Source organism: Arthroderma uncinatum (assembly GCF_011692745.1).
Source record: "Arthroderma uncinatum strain CBS 119779 chromosome Unknown scaffold1, whole genome shotgun sequence".
NCBI lineage: Eukaryota > Fungi > Ascomycota > Eurotiomycetes > Onygenales > Arthrodermataceae > Arthroderma > Arthroderma uncinatum.
The window spans coordinates 5,973,756-5,995,285 of record NW_022983863.1 but is presented as its reverse complement, the minus strand read 5'-3'; the positions used below and the strand labels follow the sequence as shown (position 1 = coordinate 5,995,285).

The following is a 21,530-nucleotide window of genomic DNA, read 5'->3' as shown; positions in this document are numbered from 1 at the left end:
ATGGGTGCACAGATTTGGCTTGTAATAGCCGCCATTGCTACTGCCTGTCATTTTCTTTCCCGTTATATTAGTCCCAAGTACGATGCTCGTGAGCCACAACCGCTCTCACCAACTATCCCATTGATTGGTCATGTTGTCGGAATACTCCGACATGGACTTCAATATTATGGAAAGATCAGGTAACCACTTCTGTCCAGCAAAGGTGTACCCTTAAAGATGAGAATACGTTCAATGGCTGACTAGGACAAAATAGGGGCGTGGTTCGACCAGCTTTTAGCATGAATATGCTCAATACCAAGATCTATGTGGTTAGCTCTGCGAGTCTAGTCCCGATGATCCAACGCGCATCCAAAACGATCTCCTTTGATCCGTTTTTAAGTGGTGCAGCAGAGCGCATGGCAGGGATTAAGAAGGGAGATGGCTTGAAGCTTCTCCAAGAGACTGAGAGTGGCGGCGGCGGCGTTAACGTCGCAGTCGTACATGCCATGAAACCATCTCTGCTCGGTAGTGGCCTAGACAAGATGAATGCCACCATGATAAAACATCTTCAAAGATCTATAGATGAACTATCAGCCTCGGGCGGCGGTCCAATTGACCTCCATCAGTGGTGTCGAGACGCGATTACAGTTGCTAGCTCCGAGTCAGTTTGGGGTGCAAAGAATCCAATGAGATCCAAAGACCTCCAAGAAGCATTTTGGTAAACATTCGCAAGCCCAGGACACTTTGTCCACTGCAATCCTACCTTAAGCCCATGCTCACCTTTTGTTTTGTGTGTAGGGAATATGATTCGAACTTGACCATGTTATTATTTAACACACTGCCGCAAATCATTGCACGGAAACCATACAAAGCGCGTGAAAAGATTGTGCAGGAGTTTATCAAGTTCTACGAAGCCGGCGGCCAGTGGGAAGCTTCAGAGCTAGCATTTGCGCGATGGAAGACCCAACATGATGCCGGCGCTACTACTGAAAACATTGCGCGACTTGAATCATCTCTTTGTGTCGGTGTCCTTTCAAATACTGTCCCGGCTACATTTTGGACCCTTTTCGAGATTTTCTCTCGCCCGGAACTGCTCGCCAAGCTTAGGCAAGAAGTATGGGAGAATGCAGTACATGTGTCTGTCGACGCTGATGGTAATACCGTTAATATCGTTGACCTTGCAGATATACGCAACAAATGCACTCTCCTCATTGCTACTTTCCAGGAGGTTATCCGTCTAAGATCTAACAGCGCCTCCACCCGCATTGTGCTTGACGACATCGAGATAAATAACCAGTATCTACTCAAAAAGGGCACCATGGTACATATGCCCACGCTGTTAATTAACCGCGAGGAATCGACCTGGGGCTCGGATGCCGCGGAGTTTAACCCACTGCGGTTTATCAATGGCAGCAATGAGAAAGGTAGTCGCCTGCGGCCCACGGGTTACCTGTCTTGGGGGTCGTCTCCTAATATGTGCCCCGGTCGACACTTTGCTACTGGAGAAATTCTATCAACTGTTGCCATGTTTATGGCGAGGTATGATATCACGCCTACTAGTGGAAGCTGGCGGCCCCCAGCGATAAACGGGAGCGCGATAGCAGCCTCGATGTCACCGCCAGGCGAGAAGTTTATGGTTAAGTTCTCAGTCAGGGAGGGTCAAGATACAGCAAAATGGGACTTCAAGGTTACCGAAGGACAAGGCAAATTCAAATTGGTTACGGGATAATTTGCGGTTAAGGGCTCGGTGTATATATATAAACCGTCCTGGTTGATGAGGAACAAATTAACTCGAATCATACACCTGCCCCTGGTTCGATTTTTAATTTATTGTTAAATTCATACCTCCTCTACTCAGAAACTACGAGAGGCATGATAATGACCTGTAGTGTCTTCATCCTTCATGTTTGTACCCAATTCATGCCTGATGGATGGTTCGAACCTCGGTCTTGGCAGGCACAAAAATTTGGCCTTGGCGTTCGTCATAATTAGCTTTCGTGCCTGTAGCTTATTTAGTGGGCCCGATGGAAATGCGTTTCTATGTTGTATAACCAACTCTACGGAAAACAGCGTTGGTTGGGCGTACCATCGTGTATTTATACTAGATTTATAAGTCTTGAACTACTAGCCTCTTCCTGGTTACATGGTTGATATCTTTAAACTTACACTACGGCTGCTAACGAGAACACCTGCTTGATCTATGAACCAATCACCAAGCAGGTCATCTACTATTGAGGGATCGTCACTGTTCATGGCTTCGTGTGTGAAATCAAGTATATTATTGGCCAATGGCCCTTGCCAAACGGAATTCCTTATCGCGGATAGGACGATTATGAATCAAAGTTGCCACAGTACCATCTGTATCTGTGCCCTCGCCACATTAATAGGTGGCGTTAATATCCCTGGGCATGCCCCTCCTTCTGAGGCGGTAAGGATATAATGATTAGGCCTTGTAGCTGCATAGACATAGTTCGAAATAGGAAGAGCTGTTGGTTGAAGAACAGTCATTGGTTTGCCGCCTGCCGATATAACATTCCGGATCTTCAGGTGGTAGAGTTCTAATATCAAGGCTCGTTCGAACGCCATCAACATGGATATTGGCTACCCAAAGGAGTACCGATTAAGTGATGGCGCTTGCTTTATCTTATCTGTATTTCGTGACTAATATTGCTGCAGAATCCACGTCTGGGTATCTCGATTAAATTCAATTACAAAGAAATGATCGTTGCTAGCAGGAATAGAAATCATTTATTCAAGTCCGGGATCAGCATTGATTCATTTTGCATACTGATGGCTTGTTCCACCATCCCGAGCACACCCTCAGAGGTATAGAGTAGAGTTAGTCTGAGTATCGGAAAAAGAGCGTGGTGACCAGATGCATTCCTCATAGAGGTTTTTAGAAGGGGTTGTTATGCTCCGTCAGACCATCTGATACAGCCTGAGGAATCAGAACAGATAGGATAAATTAGCAGCAGAAACCTGAGGAAAGCTATACAGTATCAAGATACGAAGTGGCGAGATAATAGATTTGACTGAGGAGTGTTGTTTGATACTTGGCGCACCAAAAGAGGCTAGTCCGCCTTCATGCGTGTGTTTGGCTTGGCACAACCCCCCGCAGGTTGTCCCTGTCTTCGTCATCAGAGCCAACATCAACATTCACCTCAAACACCCCGGTGAAGCTGGAGTATAAGGCAAACAGCCCATTTTTTGAGCTTATATATGATTATCACGATATATTTTTGAGCAATTAAGCGATTTACTGCGGCTGGAGCTGGATTATAGCTATAACAGGGCCATTTCGAACAACAATTGGCCCCCTGGCTCTTGGTGCTTTGGTTCAATTTACGCTTCAACCACTAGATACCCATACCTATCCATATTTTTATCCCCTATCTGCGAATCGTTTTAAATAGCGGCACACCATGGCGATGCAATATATGAAATCCATCAGAAGGAAAGCGGTGCCAAAGGCTGCATCACCGCCAGCAACAGAAACCCATGGCCCCGTCCTAACAGACGAGGATGAGGCGTTTCTACACCATGTTGCAACCTCTCCTTCCCTCTCCGGGGGAGACGATAGCAGTAAACAGCTTGGAGAAATGGAGAGCAGTCAGGACAGGGAAATTGTCGATGAACCATTGGACGATGATCTGAGGCGACTTGCTGAGGGAAAGGGGTCGGAGGAGAATCTTGACACTCCTTCCTCCGCCTCTGCCTCTGCCTCTGCCTCTGCCTCCCATTCTACTGATCAAAAGAACCCCGAGAAGGGACATAAGTCGCGGAAGAGCTTGTGGCACATTTTTAAAGATAGAAAGTGGATGGGAGAGACCGAGAAGGAGGATAAAGGGAAGGGCAAAGCCAACGACAGTACGACTGGCAGCGACCCAACCAACAAAGCCGAAGAAAAGGAGAAAAAGGACGAAGAGCAAGACATATCCCACGTTCTCGAGAAGCTGAATCTAGCAGCTGTCAACAACCGAGTGTTCTCGATAAGCAGTGACACACAAGATCTCCTGGAGCAGTTTAAACAGGTGTTCAAAGATCTAGTCAACGGCGTGCCGACAGCATACCGCGATCTTGAGTCTCTGCTCACGAACGGTGACCAAGAACTACAAAAGAGTTACGGCAAACTCCCTAGCTTCTTGCAGAAATTGGTCGAGAAGCTGCCTAACAAGATGACGGAGAAGTTTGCACCGGAGATGCTTGCAGCTGCATCAGCTAGAGCTAGCAAGAGTGGCATTAACCTGCAGCATGCAGACAAGGCAACGAGCACGGCGAAAAAGCTAGGCATTGAGGTGCCTAGTCTGAAGGATCTGGCAGGGAAGCCAGCAGCGCTTGCGGGATTGTTACGGTCTATTATCGCATTCTTGCGTGCGAGGTTCCCTGCCCTCATTGGGATGAATGTTATTTGGTCCCTGGGGCTATTTAGTACGTATAAACCCGCGAGCTACTCACTTTACTTCGATCTACGGAATCTAACCGTGAATTGTGCGATGAATAGTTCTACTCATGGTTCTGTGGTATTGCCACAAGCGTGGTCGCGAGGAGCGTCTTGCGAAAGAAGCCGCCGCGGCCGGAGAAGGGGAAGGTGAAGACGATCGGGTCATCGATGTCACGGACGAGACATCACCAGCTGCAGTAACAGCAGCAGCAACAACAACAACTGCAGCTGCAGGAACAGCAGCGAATGCCGAAACTGATGCCCAACTAACGAGGCAGACGGACGACGGGTTGCAGGCTCCGACGCAGATCGAAGGCCCGACAACTGCCACCTCAGATGCGCCTGCAGCCGACACGGTAACACGTCAAACGAAGGAAGGGGAGAAGATGAAGGTATAGCCGCCCGGGGACCAATTGAACCGTGCAAGCTAGGGAGCGCGATGAGGATGAAGGCGGAAAGAAGAAAAAAGGGGTGAGCTATTAGGGCGGAAGGGGGGAATAACGAACATTGAACACTGATTTTAACATCCGTTGTACACGTCAGGAGAGAGATGAAGGTTGATCCCCCAGCGACGCAGCCCAGATACATATACACGGCGAAACCCCTACGCTCTGCTGTGCATGTACTCTCGGCTAACTGCAGCAAGCCTGTACGTGCAGACGACTACACAGACATGTATTCTCGGACGAATATCGGGTGTTGTGCGGTTTTTCTCGTTTGGGGCTCCGCTCGGAATCAACTATATGCTAGCGATCTGTTCTTACTTTCCAGAATGAATATCTCTTTTCCACCTTTCAGTCTTCCAGTAGCGCGTGAAGTGGCAGGAAGCTAGCGACTGTTTTTCTGTTAGTGGCATGGACAGGCTTCCATGACTAGAAAGGGTGTTATTTATAACCCGCTGGGTCTGTGCAGTCCCGCAAAAAGACACCGTCACACCATGCACATCATATCGTCATTCAATCGTCATTGCTGGTGCATGTTACTTTCTACGTATCGTATGCATGGAGCAGATGAGATTGCAATCCCGCTTCAGACCAGCATTGTGGGCGGTTCGAGAGAGTAGAAAGCGGAAAGTGGAAAGGGTAGCAAGATATGTTGTGGGACTTGTGGTGGATGTATATTTCGTAACTGGCTGGCGTCATGCATGGAAGATGCAGGCGGAGAGAGCGCCAGGGATACTCTTCCCAACGTAACTCGTTAACTCGTCCACTCGTGAATATGGGGCAAGGAGGGCTGCACGGAATGTGATATCTGCTGCCGTAATGCATCCTAACCTGGCTGGCATCGTAACTGTACCAGGCGGAACGAGTAACAAGTCTCGCGCCAGTTTCCCCAGACAGGACGGACCCAGCAGCCCCTGTCATACGCGCCAACATCACTCTCTCACACACACTCTCTCCTTCTCTCTGTCACTCTCTTGTAGTACTCCGTAGTATCAGTGTTGACTATAGTAAGAAGTAGTAGTAGAGTATCTAAGCGTGTCCGAGCAAGCGGGCAGGAAGTCATGTGGGGGGGAAAAGACGGTGAGCGTCCTGACCAATCGCGGACGTCCAAAAGGGGACAGTCATGCCAAGACTTACCGGCGGCAGAAAACCCGGTATAAGGTTCTTCCGACTCCGGTCTGCCTCTGCCGATCCCTCCCCAGCACGGACATGGGTGGTCCTTGCGTGGGTCGTGCTTCTTTTTTCCTTCTTCCTCCTCCTCCTCTTCTTCTTCTTCTTCTCTTCTCCCTCCTGTCCACGACAACCATCACCAAGTCAGGCACTTTCCCAGACAGCTATAACCCGGATAAAGCACCACCATACCAAATATCGTCGATTCCTTTTTCTCTTCTTGCCAAATGGCTGTCGCTGGGCTCTAAATTCTCCTCGCTGGGGGGGCAACGTACCCTCTAAGGGACCCCCCAGCCCGAGATAGTCCACCGAGTTAACAAAGGAAAAGAAAGAAAAAAAGATCCCTAATCGACTCGACGATATTTGAATACTCTTTCGACGACCCCGCTTCGTGCGTCGAAATTGCCCCCCTTTCGCAATCTATCCAGACATCCGCAACGCACGCTTTTCGACCGTTTTTTTTCTATCCTACACCCCTCTATCCCGCCAATCTCCGCCAACTACCAACCTCCCACTGCCGAAGTGGTGCTTCTTATCACTATACTCACTTCCTCTGTCCGCTCTATCCATGTCGACTGCTATATCAAGATAATTGCCGCGATATACCTACTCCAACCTGCAAACTCTAAATCTCTGAACGCTATAAAAAAGAAAACTCTTCTCAACCCGCCACTTTTGAACGATATACAAGACCGGAAATAGATAAACAACAATGGGTCGTTCCGGGATCAAGACCACACGGCAGCCGTCGTCGCTGTCGCGTTCAAAGCAACGCCGTTCGACAATTGGAGGAAAGTCACGGTCCCCGCAGCTCAAACTCAAGCTGAAGAAAAATAACAAACGCAGGGCTCCACCCTCCATATCGAGTGATAACTCGTCCAGTGAAGATATGAATACCGGTGATGAGGAAGACGATGATGACGACAACGGGGACTCGAGTGAAGATGACGACGAGGACTCGACCCCGGCAGCATTTGCCCCGTCTTATGGTGGCAAGAGACGACTTGGCCATAAGACGGGGCGTACTGGTGGAATTTCACTGCTGCAGGGTCGAAAGAAGTTGAAGATGGTGCGCGGCCAGCGTGGAGTCGCTGATGATGTTCGCTCTGTCAGCTCCGTCAGTTCCGTTAGCCCTGGTGACTCGGACGGTTCTGACGATTCTGATGATTATCAGGGAGTCGATGAAGTTAGTGGAGGCGAAGATGAAGAGCTGATGCTAGAACAGCTTGAAGAAGAGGTCATTCTCGAGTCTGAAAATGAACGGTCTGTTTCTATCAAGTTCGCAGCGGCCGCCAGTGGTGGCGGTGATGAGTGGACTGGGCTAGATGACCTTGAGCATCGCCCATTCTACTCTGCTGGGTCCTTCTTTGATGACGAGCATCTTCTCATGCAGTCCGGAGGACACAGTGATATCATCGTTGATGCAGGTTTGACCAGCGAGGCGGCTGAGACCCCTGTCCAACGACGAGTTCACTTTGAGTCGGATGACTCGTCCGACTCTGATGAGAAATCTAGTGATGATGATGAATTGCTTCCAGATTTCCTACATCAGGATAGACTTGATCCTGATCTACGACGCATGATCGAGACGGATTCAGGACTACACAGGCGAACACGAAGTCCCAATGATCTTTTCATTAACAGTGACTTCTGTGACTTGCCTGATAACATCTACCATGTGGAAGAATCCGATAACTCGATGGGAAGTTCAAGTGGTTACGAATGTAGGTCTCTCGTTGCTTCTTTTGATAGAGAAGCAGTTCGAATCTTTTCTTTTTTCTTTTTTTCCCTCCCGTAACTAACTATTGGTTTTCCTCTCTGCAGCTGATGATGGCGAAACCACTGATGAGGAAGATTACCTTCCGCTAGCCACCATCACTCATCCAAGGTCTATCCTCCGCAGGGAGTCGAGTGCTTCACTCTCTGCAGATGCAGAGGAGACCAGGGCGGACTCCAGCGCTCCTCAAAGAGGCCCTCTTAGAGGAACCTTCATTGCTGACCCGCATAAACCTGTTGCTGTCGTTGCTCCCAATGGCAGACAACTGATTCTCATCCCCCCTTATGCATCTTCCCGCCATGACTGGCTCGAGTCCGCTGCTGGCAGCTTGGCCAACACAGCCAACAATTCTCCACGTACCAATACGCTCCACACTATCGACGACAGCGATACTGACGCATTGGTATCTCCCCGTAACACTGAGATGAGCCCAATGCTAAGCTCCAATGCCAACCTGATGATGAGTGCACTGGGCAACGACTCAGTAGGCCAAGTCATGGGTCCGCCTGAGGCATTCTACCCTACCAATGGCTACTCCATGGACGCTAGCTACGATGAAGAAGAAGACGACAGCGAAGCCATGCTAAACGTCGACGACTTCATTGACTTCGGCGATGGCTCATCTGCTGATGAAGGTGAACTAGACGACTTGGACGATCCTACTTCTCCAACCGCCCCTTCAACCATTGGATGTCTAACACCAACGCCTCGACGCACATCCGGTGCCACGGAGGATGACCAAACGCCCACGCAAGCAAGCAGTGCCGAGCGTCTTCTTAACCACCTCGATCGCGGCATCGTCACTGCCTTCCGCCGTAACCATAACAGATACCAGGCCCTCATCAGACTCCCACATCACAGGGAGTTTTTGCCTGCTAACTCACCCTCTCAGCCTGCAAGTGCCTTCAAGCGCTCTAATCCTCGCACTCCAACGAGGAAGAGACAAGCAAGTACGTATCTAGGCAGCGAGGCCGTCCGGCGAAAGCTGGTCGACTCACATCGCAGCCGGAGAAATACTATTGCATATTAAAAAGTGAAAATGAAAATGAAAAAATAAAGTCGATCTACAGAAGCCGATGAAGACAGCCATAAACAACCAACCACCTCACTCTCCACGTCGCCATATTACTTAAATACACCATCACACTTACCTACCTACCTACCTAACTACCCCTTGACCTGATTTGATGTTTGATCTTGATTGAACAATTGCAATATCTTATATCCTCTCTTTCTCTCTCTTCCCTTACACCTCCAGTCCATTTCTGTCATGTCGCCTTATATCATATAATGACCTATGATAATGACGTCATGAACCGCCTACCACCCTCCCCGTTCTCCCTTTTCGCGTTCCTGTCTGTATCCTGTGTTTTGCTCGTGCAATGAATGCCCTAATGAACCAAAAGCACATACCCCGGTATAAATGCAACGATTATGTCTGTCGTTATCCATGGAAAAGCGTCCTACCTGTTACCCCCGGAGGCTGAGGTTATGTGAATGTGAGTGAGTGAATGTGTGTGTCGTGCGTCTTGTGTGTCGCCGATGAGTGAGTCGAGTTATGCGTATGCGGGAAGATGGAAAAGTCAAGGTCCCCAAAAGCAATACGTCTAATTTTTGATTTTAAAAGTGTACGAATCTCACTCGTTGTATGTCGCTACTTCGGTTTTCGATCTTCGATTTCTTTTTCGATTTTCCTGTTTGAAATAGGACCTTTGCTTAGTTTTTTGTTTCTTTCTTTAATATACCATATATGACCCTATCTTTATGACTTACCTTGTCACTCGTCCTTTTGCTCCTCCTGAACGGGCGACGATTGTATCTGCCTTCGCTTTGTCTCCCTATCTACGGAGTATAGAATACTCCGTACTGCTAGCCCGAATGCCTAGGTCAAGAAGCACGCGGACATCGGCATGGCTTCCTCCATCTCTCCATACCATGTCTTACTATGCTTGTCCTGCGGCGTTTGCTCTTCTGCTGTGCTTCCACCCACCCGCGGTCCAAACACAGGGGCAAAGAAAGTTTTGCGTGTTTCGTCCCTCCTCGCTAAATATTTCACTACCCGACCTATCATGCCGGCTTCTTGGCCGTAGTTGACTACTCGTCTCCATTTCCCCGTCGTCTCTGACGCCGCATAAGAAAGCCGTCCTTTTGGCCGAACGGAGACCGGGCCCATGCTGCGTAGTTAGGCCCGTAGTTAAAATAATTACCTGAGCAGCGGAGTAGAAAGGAAGGGAAGGGAAAAGAAACGAAAACGAAGAAAAATTACCTTTACCCCGTGGCTATGCTGTGTTTCCTGTTCTCTGACTATCTATATACGTAAAGTTCCAATTCCATGGATGAATGGACGAGGTGATGATACACACCCATGCCACACCGACCCCGTACTAGTTTTTCTACCACGATAACCATTTGCACAGGCTCGATAGTTCCATAGATAGCTCTACGCTACCTTTACCCTTTACCTTAGGCACGAACTGCTTGTCTGACACTCTGGATCATCGTGGGTTTCAAGAAGTTGGCTAGTTGGCCGCAACGCTACCTTCAATTACCACCTTGAGGATATCTTGCGCACTACGTATAGCTGCGGCAAGTACAGACGGGCTGGCCCTTTTAGCACTTCGGCTTTTCGAACATCTCGCCCCTCGGGTGGGCCTACAATGTACTCGCGGTAGGGTAGTTCAGACCAGGAGGCGATCAGGCGTAAGTCTATATCGTATTTGAGTTGGCGGGAAGATTTCGGGACCTCGATCTGGATCTTGATTTAGGTGTGTGTATGCAGATAGTTCAAAACTCCGAAGGGACGGAAGAGTGCCGCAAGTTACACTTCTATGGGGGCTAACATAGATAAATCAAGTCTTCATACATACTTAATCCCTAACAACTAAAGAGACCATCGACTACTTCACACACCGGTCAAATTCCTTAATACCAATTCATCTAACTGAAGTAGATGGCATAGCACTCTTTAAAAGATCTAAAGAACTGAAACCGTCAACACCTAATCGCCACCGATTAATAACTGATAATCCAAGATACCCACGGCACCAATCAGCTCTTTACCCTTAAAGGAGACTGAAAGATCTGGGTTATCCGGTTTCTCTCGAATCTCAAGCTGGAAGCCAGTCGAAAGAGATTCGTATATGTGACTTTCTTGGCCTCCACCAGTGATTCAATGAATTTCGATAAAAAGGGCATGGTGATCTCGTCCTCCGCTGTCCGAGCCGTAGGCTACACGGTAAACTTGACATGGGTGGGCATAGTGTCATGTCCTCCATTCAAGCCTGTCAAGTGATGGATAGGTGAACCAGTAGTAAAGCAATATACACTCCTGCCTGGGAGATCATGCATAGAAATATATATAGCTACCAGTTATATGAAGGGTATAATATTGGTGGCTCGTATATATGTAAGTAGGCGCTAAAGTAGATATCGGCGCTTAGGTCTGTGAAACCCCTCCAGTAGACAAGCCAGGTATTGAAGGACCTAGGTACATACAATAAAGGAAAATGGATATATAAATAGGTATTTCACAAAGAGTTGGCACATTCAAGTAACGGTGGGATGCTGTGAGGTTGTGTTGTTCATTACAAGAAGTAAATAAATAGTTGGTTGATATATTTTTTGACGCCACAATCAAATAAGAAAAATATCGATGGATTGTTACGTCTCTCTGGCCAGCACCATGTGCCCTTCTGTATCCCTTTTCTCCATTAATACCGAAAGTCTTTCACCTTTTATACCACGTTAATGAATTTGTGATATCCTTGACCATCTATACAAAGGAAGTTTGAGGGATGTTAAAATAGATATTGTTTTGCGGGGTAAATATCCTCATAAACATTGCACCACGGGCGCACTCATTGATATTCCATATTTTGCTCCGGACCTCCCTGGCCATCTGCCAACTAGGTCCCAAATCGAGGAAGCGCTGGTCCTCTCAAGACGTGGTGACACGAAAATCATCAAAGTCGATGATAATTATGCTGTTAAATTCGGTCCCGCCAGTTCTTTTTCTTCGAAGGCCAAAATACGATGTATGTCCATAAATCAACCAATATCCCAGTTCCAAAAGTTTATGCTTTATATGACATGAACGATGTCGAACTTGAAATGAACTATATGGTCATGGAATATATCGAAGGCCAGACCTTGGAGTCATGCTGGGCCACACTCACAGATCCTCAGAAGGAGGATATAGCAACAACCCTCAAGGAATATTTTGTGGAATTACGTTCACTCCCTTCCCCGGGATACTACGGTTCTCTGGGCCGTCGGCCGTTCGAGAATCTTATGTTCGAGACCATGGAGCCAAATCCAGCGGTAAATGACCCTTTCGAAACTGAGAAGGGCCTGAACGAAGGAATGGTGCTGAACTACGCATCTCGCAAATCGAAATACAGAGCAGAATTTAGGCGACGAGCACTCGCAACCACCTTCCTTATACATGCAGACCTCAAATGCAAGAATATCATTGTCAAGGAGAACGAACGTGAAGTTGCGAGTTCGGACACAAAGAGAATGTATCAGGTCACATTAATTGACTGGGAAGCAGCAGGATGGCATCCAAGCTACTGAGAGTACACGGTAGCTGCGCATGCATCAAATTGGCAAAATGACTGGCCCAAGTGGTTGGCGAAGATAATGGACCCCTATGACCTCGAGTTTGCCTGGATAGACTCAATACATTTTTCATATTATGGTGGTCTCTGAGGCAGTAGTTTGGTTGTGTCCTAGGACTGAGTCTTTTAAAGGATAGATTCATCAATGTTGTTACGCTCAAGCATCCAGTTTACTTGATATAGAGGCTAGTTACTTCGCTTTCACGACTGCTCTTGAAGATCTTGCCTTGTGCTTCAAAATGCCGAAAGCCGGGTGAAAAAGATCATCAAAGGCTAACACTCCTGTCTGCTGGGATTTTCACCTTGCAGCTCCTTTATATTTCGTTTATTTTTCCTGTCTTAATATTCGGAGGAACTATTGAAGAATTTTTTTGCTTGCACGGAAAAGCGACTCCGCTGTAACTGCGTGTTAAAAGGCCGATTGGAAGAAGCGGGTGCAACATTCGGCATCCCTGGACCCTTCAGACACTAGGCTCAATCCCGTGGCCGGGAGTTGACCTTGGCCGTCGATCACATGTGCGATTTTTGCGTACGAAGTACGGGGTAAGAGAGCAGTAAACTTTTGGAAGAGAGCGAGCTCTTGCGAGTGCTCTGTGTACGGAGGACGGAGGACGGAAGACGTCTTTTCCACGTAGTCGGAAGTCGCGGGTTAGCTTGTTCCTTCGGTTGACGGAAAGGGGGTGACGGGTCTTCTATTTATACATAGGGGTAAGACAATGTAATAAGTATATGAATATTGATAATTGATCCTCTTATGGGCAGCGATTGTGTATAAAGAACTCCATATATATGGGTAGTGGGTTCGCTCACACCTGCCGAGGAAGGTCGGAGGAGACCGGGCCCATCAAACCCAGCACATAGTAAAAATGTGCAATATGATAGTTGATAGAGCGGTGTCCACAGTGAAGAGCATGATGCGCCCTCCTTGACCTGTAGATCTACCGGGCGCCTCAGGTTACGTAAAGAAGTTGAGTTCAGCATCCTGCAATTGAAATTATCAGCTGTAGCCTCAAGAACATGCTGATAGGTATCGACAGGCATGGCATGCCCCTGCCAAGTAAACGTTGCGGATAAAGTCTCCTCTCGAGCGAGCTCTCGCTGCCAGGACAAGGCCTTTCTCCGCATGAACGGACCGGCAACCATAAGGAGACATAAACAACTTTTCTCCCGTTACTGGGATTTTTCTGGCTATAGCGTCCACATGTTCATATTGACAGCCCACACCAATGGCCTCGACGTTTTCCGGGCCTGTGGAATCCAACAATTCAATAGTCATTTTTATTTGCATCAGCAGATAGCAATGGATAAGCTCCTCTTTTGATGACGCTACTCACGTAAACTAGTTAGCGTACGGAGTGCATGTCGTGATCACTGTGCTCCGTAGGAGGGAGGCTGTGTAGCCGTAGCCGAAACATGTCATCCAGGAACATGCTTTCGAAGAAGCGGAGAAATTCCGACCGAGGGATAGGAACAGGCCTAGCTTGGTACTTCATGACCCTGGTGTATCTCCGGCAGGTGGTAGAGAAGAACCTATCGTCTTATCTTTTGGACCTCTCGCGAATATGGTCGGCTAACTGTATCAGAATGCTGTTGCTAGGGCCCATTGATCTTCCCCCCGAGTCAGGGATGTATAGGACGAAAGGAGAGACGAGCATCAGGAGGGGTTTCAGGGACTAATAGGGCGCTTGAGCCTGGAGTAGAGTTTTCCTAGGGGTCTCCCTTGGAAGGTTTTCCATACTGTGGCTCAAACGCCGAGTTTGCACCTGCGGAGAGCTTTAGTATCCCCTTGGCGGCCTTTTGCTGTGGTCTTTTTCATGGCGTAGTGGGAATTGAGGATGGTTTTTGGTCGATACGAGATCCAACGACCGATCGTTAGGTGTGGCGAGCATGAAGGACAAAGGGCCAGCGGCAACGATCCCCCAGATGATTCTTTTGGTTTTTCCTTTTTTTCCAAGCCACATTGCGTCATGATCCTATTGGACATATTCTTCACTTGCACTCTTGCCTTCGCGGTTACCGCATTGGGGGCCGGTTGCATCGTTTGGACAAGACTTATGCCGGCAGCTGTTGCATAATGTGAGCTCACTACTCCGTGTATACTCTCGATGTGGCGATAGGTCAACAAACAGAGAATGGGTGACTTTTTCTCCTAGGAGTTTCAAAATGAGACCTGCTCGAATCAAGCTTCGCAGGTGGAGGAACGTCCGGCGCTAACACCAAACTACTAGAGACAACCCATGCAGAATGGAGCATCAGTCATCCGTGGAATTCCGTGGATGCTCTTTTGCAGTTGCATTAGCGTGATGGCAACTCATGTATACACTTGTTACAGCACTCGAAGGGGGTCCGGTTGGGAACCAAATCGGGGGAGGAGGAGAGCCAGTTTCTACTCAAAATAGAAGTTTTATTTTGGGGTAGCATATCGACTGATTCAGTTTATTCGCCTCCGATGAGCACTGGGCGTCTTCTAGCCGCCGGATCATCGAGCTGTGGCACGATACGCGACGTTATTCGCCGTTGTGGATGGTTGATGTGCAGCATTTGGTTTGGTTGGCAATCGGATGGGCGGTTGGAGCGGTACTTGGAGGTACTTCTTTCTTCACTTTGAATGTAAGATACACTAAGTACTTTAAAGTACCGCTTATATAAGCACCCCCGATTGGGCAACCTCAACCTCCGCCCTTCGACTTCATCTTCACAAAAAAACAACCAACAACACACACAACAGAGAGCTGCAGGATATACGAACTTGTGCTGGCGCTGGAACTTAGGTTGTCTTACTCTGACGCCCAATGCAACTGTACTCCATATCCTGTCACCTGTGCTGGCGAGCAACGGGATTCGCAGGAAGCTCTCAGACGACGATGTCGAAGCTGGTCGTTTCAAACCACCCCTCGCTCTATGCACACCACAGAGTTTCATGTCTGGGCTGCTCTCCCGACATAACCAATGGCGTCCTCTAGAAACGGCATCTAACCTCGGCGAATCGCCCAGCGAATGCAGAGATACTAAATTTAGCGAGGGGTTTGGGGAGCTCTCTTGATGGAAACATGCCCCTAGCCCAGAAAGCCCCTGCACTTATGCGGTGGGTGCTAATGCACACAACCACCCACCAGACCAGCAGCCCCTTGATTCTAGATCCATAACCTCCGGCGGTTATCAGATAGGGTTAAGTCCTCTGCCTGGAGGATGTGCTCTCTTTGCTTTTCCTTTAACCTGCTTAGGACTGGCCCAAACCACCCCGGCGCTTCATTCCGTTATGGGATAGGCCTGCCAGCTTACTTGGGACCCAGACTGATGCAAGCTCTTGCTTCCCCTGTCGTCTGTCCACTCTGGCGCGAACTCTGGTCTCCAATGACCGGCTATCTCATGCTCCGTAACTGGGCCGGCCAGCGCGAAACAAACTATCAACTTGCAGAAGCACCAAGTGTGGAACTGCCTCCCTTTTCCTTAGCTGTGGCAACCCTCGTAGTCGCTGGCACCCTATGGGCAGGCGGCGCTCTTTCAACTCGAAACGAAAGGGCGGGAATAATACAATGCTTACTCTTTGTATAGCTGAACTGGGGACATATTAAATGTCCCTCTCAGCCCCGTTTCTTTCTTCTCTTATTCTCTCTCCATCATCCCTTTCTTGTCTCCTTCTTTCCCCCCCTTCCTCCCTCCCCCATTAACACACTCTTTATTTGCTTCCCTCCTTTGAGGCTCCTTATAATTATATTCCTATAGGGATATAATAATCACCTTCACTTATATTACTCTAATCTTAATATCGCTGGCTCGAGTTACGTTAGTGCCATCCCTCGTTTAACATCTTCCTTCGGGACTCAATCGTTTATATTCGACTTTTACATTCACTACATACCTATTATCTTCATATCACCATGAAGACTACCGCTGGAGCCTTCGCGCTCCTGTTGGCCCAGACGGCCAGCGCCACCTACATCCCTGGTGCTGGTGGTAGCGTTGGCGGAAGCGTCGGTGGCAGCATTGGCGGAAGCGTTGGCGGTGGCATCGGAGGCGGTGTCATTGGCGGAGGAAGCGGTGGTGGCCATGTCGGCGGAGGCGGCAGCGGCGGCATCATTATCGGCGGAGGCGGCAAAGGAGATGGCCACATCGGTGGTGGTGGTCACGGAGGTGTTGGCGGTGGCATCGGCGGAAATGTCGGTGGTCACGTCGGCGGAGGTGGCAGCGGTGGCATCGTCATTGGCGGCGGCGGCAAAGGAGAAGGCCACGGCGGCATTGGCGGTGGCATCGGTGGTCACGTCGGCGGAGGTGGCAGCGGCGGCATCATCATTGGCGGCGGCGGCAAAGGAGAAGGCCATGGTGGCATCGGTGGTGGAATCGGCGGCGGTGTCGGCGGCCACGTTGGCGGCGGCATTGGCGGCGGTGTCATTGGCGGTGGTCACGGAGGTATTGGAGGTGGCATCGGCGGCGGTGGTCACGGCGGTGTCGGCGGCGGCATCGGTGGTGGCATTGGCGGTGGCATTGGCGGCGGAATCATCGGTGGTGGTATCGGCGGTGGCATCATTGGCGGTGGCATCGGCGGTGGCATTATCGGTGGTGGTCACGGTGGCATCGGCGGTGGTATCATCGGTGGTGGCCATGGCGGCATCGGCGGCGGCATCGGTGGTGGAATCGGTGGTGGAATTGGAGGAGGCATCGGCGGCGGAATTGGAGGAGGCATTGGCGGAGGTATTGGCGGCGGAATTGGCGGCGTAAGTTCATCCCCCGGTGATTGATAGTATCCATGATTTCTATGAACTAACAATCTCCACAGTGGTGGGGACCTGGAACTTGCTTCCCTATCCCAGACAACTGCGACAACGAATGTACTCCAGCCCAGGAGATTGGCTTCACCTGGTCCGGTCTTCTCACTGGAGCCATCGATCTCTATGAGGGCTTCAACTTCCGTGGCTTTACTTGCTCTGATTCTTTCTTGAAGAAGGGCTGGACATCTAAGTTCCAAGAGAAATGCATCGTTGCTGAGCTTGGATGTGATATCGATGAAAACATCCCCAAGATTGGCCTTGAAGGCAAAGCTGGATTCTCTGTCAAGACTTTCGAGGTCACTGCTGAAGTCGAAGTCGATGTTACCTTCGCTTATGATATGCCTGATGGCTCCATTTGCAAGGAAGTCAAGACCTGTGGCCCTGAGGGCACTGTCATCCACAACACCCAGTGTGGTGGTGCTACTGCCATCCGTTTCTTCCTCCCAACCTACAACAAGGTCAAGGTCTGCAAGATCGGTATCCACAAGATCGAGTTCAACTGCGGCCCACCAACAATCCCACCAACCATCTCTATTCCAGCACCACCACAGGAGACCCAGACTGTCAACCCAACTGAGTCTATCCCATCTCCTCCTTACCCAACTGGCCCAGCCCCAACCGGCCCAGCCCCAACTGGCGGTGTTCCTTCTCTGACCACCTCGACCGTCTACAGCACTTCTGAAATTACCATTACCAGCTGCGGTCCTGAAGTCACCAACTGCCCTGCCAGCTCCACTGTTGTTGTCACTACCGAGATTCCTGTCTCTACCACCATCTGCCCAGTTACCGACACTGAGCCCGTCCCAGTCCCAACTGACGTACCAAGCCCAAGCCAGTCTGGTGGTATCCCCGGCCAGACCGGCGTCCCATCTGAGACTCCAGTCCCAAGCCCAAGCCAGTCCGGTGGTATCCCTGGCCAAACTGGTGTCCCATCCGAGACGGTTAACCCAACTGAAAGCACTCCTGCTCCTACTGCTCCTACCACCATCATCACCTCGTCTACCTCCACTGTCTACAGCACTTCTGAGATGACCGTCACCAGCTGCGCCCCAGGTGCTCCAAGCTGCCCATCTGACTCTACTGTTATCGTCACCTCTATTGTTCCAATTTCCACCACCATCTGCCCAGTTACCCTCACGCAGACCGGCGGTGTCCCAGTGCCAACCGAAGGTACTCCAGTGCCAACCGAAGGTACTCCAGTTCCAACTGAAGGTGCCCCAGGTTCCACTTCTGGTGTTGAGCCAACTCAGAGCACTCCTGGAGCCCCAGTCCCAGTCCCTACTACCTACGTCACTCAATCCACCTCGACTGTTTACACTACCTCGATGATGACTGTTACCAGCTGCCCACCAGGCACTCCTAACTGCCCATCTGACTCTACCGTCGTCGTTACTTCTACCATCGCACTCTCCACCACCATCTGCCCAGTTACTCTCACCCAGACTGGTATCCCAACTCAAGTCCCAGCCCCAACTTACGGTGCGCCAGGATCTACCTCCGGTGTTGAGCCAACTCAAGTTACCCCTGGTGCCCCAGCCCCATCCGCACCTGCTCCAACTGGATCCGTTCCTGCTCCTGCCCCAGGCTCCCCCACTCCTCAGCTACCAGCGCAGTGCCCACCTGTCGTTCCTAAGTGTTTGAACACCTGGATCACCATCCCCAAGTGCAGCTCCAACAGCGATATCAGCTGCTTCTGCCCATCCCCTGAATTCACCGACAAGGCCATTCAGTGTATCCGATCTTGGGGATCTTCCGACGCTGAAGTCCAAGCTGCTCTCACCTGCTTCACTGCCATCTGTATCGAGCACATTCCCAAGAACCCAGGTATCGTAACTGCCATCCCACCAAGCATCACCCTTGGCCCAATGCCTGTCACTTCAGTTCCAGGTGGCCCAGCTCCTACCACCATCCCACAGACCACCATTGAGGTCCCACAGGTCATCACCGGTACCGATGGCGGTGTCACCAGCACCAGCACCATGATCACTGTCCCACACATTGGTTTCACCACCGCACCCGGCCCTAACCCAAGTGTCATCTTGGCTCCTGGCCCAGCTCCTGCTACTACCACTGATGGCGGTGTCTCCCCAACCCAGGTGCCTGGTGGCTCCCCACCATACGGTAGCACTGGCTTCATGACCGTCTCGCAGACTGGTACCGCGCCACGCCCAACCTCTACCATCGAGCCTTACATCGGTGCTGCTTCCAGCCTGGAGTCCCTCTCCTCACGATGGATCGTCATGGGCATGACCGCTATTGTTGGCATGCTTCAGTTCGCTCTCTAGATACCTAACATTTAGAGGTACATAATTGCCTGGCGCAGCTCGCCAATCCTTCCTTCTATGTTCATTACTCTCTCTATCTCATGTCATTGTCAATGTCTTGTTTTTGTTTTGTGGTCTAGCTCGACCATTAATAGTTTCCTTTCGTCTTAATAGACGTCTCACTCTGCTTACTGTGGACTCAAAATAACATTCTTTTCCTTTATTCATTTACTCTTCATTTCGTCTTGAATATCCTGCAGTTTTCATGCAGCGAAACTTCCCTCAGTTCATATACCCCACCGCACAAGGCATAGACCTTTTATTTTCTTGAGAATCCATTCATGGGTGGAATCAATCTTGGAAGACGGGATTTTTCTCTTGATTTTGTATGGATTCTTGATCTGATTTTTAGCTGTCCATCAATCCTGGATCGATTTTGAATTATTTTGTTTCCTGGTCGTTTCATGTGTAAGGGAAGAAGGAAGACAACGGTCATGATGACACGTTCGGATACATTTGTACTTTTAATGAAGGTGAGATTGTATTTAAGACCTAGTGTTTACTGTTTACTTTTTATTGCTTCGTTACCCCTTTCCTCCATATTCATAGTAATACCGCGTACTGGGACCGACTCCTAAAGTTCAACCCAGCAAACTCCCACCAGAACTGCAGACAGAAGAAGCCTACTCAGACTCTGGCGGTTTCTCAACGGTCTGGCTCGACAAATACTGGCCAGCTCTGTATACTCGGGATATAATTGAAAGATAGGGGGGATGACGGCCACCAGTAGATATGCTTAGTAATCTTTTTACACGTGACAGAAGCTTATTTCCACTACGCGCCAAGAACTCGAGCTATATCAAAGTGCAAAATGCTGCATTCAACACTTCAGCTGAACTAACAAGTATATTGCTTCATGCCATCATCTAACTATTGATAAGGAGTAAGGACAAAGGGCTAGGACGTGAAATTCCGGCCCGTGGAATACTGCGCATATGTGCAAGGCCTATCCAAATACGAACACCCTCGTCTCAATACTATCACGCTCCCTTGCTCCACGCGGAGTCCGAGGGTCAACAAATGCCGAATGAGGCGCTCTCTTCGTTACTGCATCTTCCTTATTATCCATAATCATGAATGTCAATCTATCTTCATTCGTCATGCCAGACCAATAATACCACTTGTGTGCTGGGTTGTACTTGAGCATCTGGGTTTCACTGGAATAGTTTGGATATCGAAGCTCAATGCGAACGAGGTCATTTTCTGGTACCGATGACGGTGCAGCGATAGCCAATGGAGTCGCCTGGACTGGCCCGTTGATCGGACACCAGACGTTAAGTGCCCGGTATCGACCCTTGATAAGCTCGTCTGCTTCGTTTGGGAGGAACATCCGTATGGCATTCTCAGTGGACACAGCGGTTTGGTCTACATGTGCACTGGTTAACGGAAAGTTGTCGAAACCAGGCTTAGAGCGGCGGACGATGTGGTTGAATGCAAATACGCGTTTGGCTTCGGGTAGGAGGGTGCGGACAAATGCTTCAACTTCGGGATACCAGACGGACTTGATATTTTCTTCGTCGGTGAAGGCTGGGTCTGCGGCCGAGGTGACATTTGATACTGCCTGAAAGCCGTCCTGTTCGAGCAAGTATTCGGATTCATGGTCGCGAATGTCATTTATGGAAATTGTGTGGGGGTTTAAGGGGTAGTTGGGCGTTGTATGGCTCTGCAGGTGAGCCTTCATGAGGTTGTATGGTACCGATCCGTCTTCAGGTTCACTAAAGAATTTGATAGGAGCATCCACATTGCCACGGGGGATATAGCTGGCGTCATTCTCCAGAACCACCTTCACACTCGTTGTGGTGGTAGTTGACATATTGAATGGCCAGGGGTGAGGCCACCTGCTGGGTACGGTAGGGTATTGGACAGCAAAGAGACTGGATTACTGCAGGCAGCGGAAGAAGCTGATGAGGAGAGAATGGGTGGGAGGAGGCGATATGTGTCTTCTATATATACGCTGGCCCCCCTCCCCTGAAGTACAGAGTACACCAAGCTCGGAGACTACTATCCA

The 21,530-nt window shown here is 49.6% G+C and overlaps 6 protein-coding genes across 6 annotated transcripts; 5 read left to right on the top strand and 1 right to left on the bottom strand.

The window, feature by feature from the left end:
* Positions 1 to 1,708, top strand: GIQ15_01780 (uncharacterized protein; the record flags this gene model as incomplete). The annotated part of the gene is made up of 3 exons (XM_033549197.1): positions 1 to 179; positions 254 to 697; positions 778 to 1,708. The coding sequence occupies 3 exons, from the start codon at positions 1 to 3 to the stop codon at positions 1,706 to 1,708; spliced, it is 1,554 nt and encodes a 517-aa protein (XP_033410148.1).
* Positions 1,709 to 3,401: 1,693 nt separating this feature from the next.
* Positions 3,402 to 4,818, top strand: GIQ15_01779 (uncharacterized protein; the record flags this gene model as incomplete). Its single annotated transcript, XM_033549196.1, has 2 exons — positions 3,402 to 4,407; positions 4,481 to 4,818. 2 exons carry the CDS (start codon positions 3,402 to 3,404, stop codon positions 4,816 to 4,818), a joined length of 1,344 nt encoding a protein of 447 aa, XP_033410147.1.
* A 1,927-nt stretch (positions 4,819 to 6,745) lies between these two features.
* On the top strand, positions 6,746 to 8,840 carry GIQ15_01778 (uncharacterized protein; the record flags this gene model as incomplete). Its single annotated transcript, XM_033549195.1, has 2 exons — positions 6,746 to 7,757; positions 7,858 to 8,840. The coding sequence occupies 2 exons, from the start codon at positions 6,746 to 6,748 to the stop codon at positions 8,838 to 8,840; spliced, it is 1,995 nt and encodes a 664-aa protein (XP_033410146.1).
* A 3,002-nt stretch (positions 8,841 to 11,842) lies between these two features.
* GIQ15_01777 (phosphotransferase family protein) lies at positions 11,843 to 12,385 on the top strand (the record flags this gene model as incomplete). The annotated part of the gene is made up of 1 exon (XM_033549194.1): positions 11,843 to 12,385. The coding sequence occupies one exon, from the start codon at positions 11,843 to 11,845 to the stop codon at positions 12,383 to 12,385; it is 543 nt and encodes a 180-aa protein (XP_033410145.1).
* A 4,871-nt stretch (positions 12,386 to 17,256) lies between these two features.
* On the top strand, positions 17,257 to 19,483 carry GIQ15_01776 (extracellular serine-threonine rich protein; the record flags this gene model as incomplete). Its single annotated transcript, XM_033549193.1, has 2 exons — positions 17,257 to 17,289; positions 17,372 to 19,483. 2 exons carry the CDS (start codon positions 17,257 to 17,259, stop codon positions 19,481 to 19,483), a joined length of 2,145 nt encoding a protein of 714 aa, XP_033410144.1.
* Positions 19,484 to 20,468: 985 nt separating this feature from the next.
* GIQ15_01775 (uncharacterized protein) lies at positions 20,469 to 21,335 on the bottom strand (the record flags this gene model as incomplete). The annotated part of the gene is made up of 1 exon (XM_033549192.1): positions 20,469 to 21,335. The coding sequence occupies one exon, from the start codon at positions 21,333 to 21,335 to the stop codon at positions 20,469 to 20,471; it is 867 nt and encodes a 288-aa protein (XP_033410143.1).
* Positions 21,336 to 21,530: the final 195 nt, after the last annotated feature.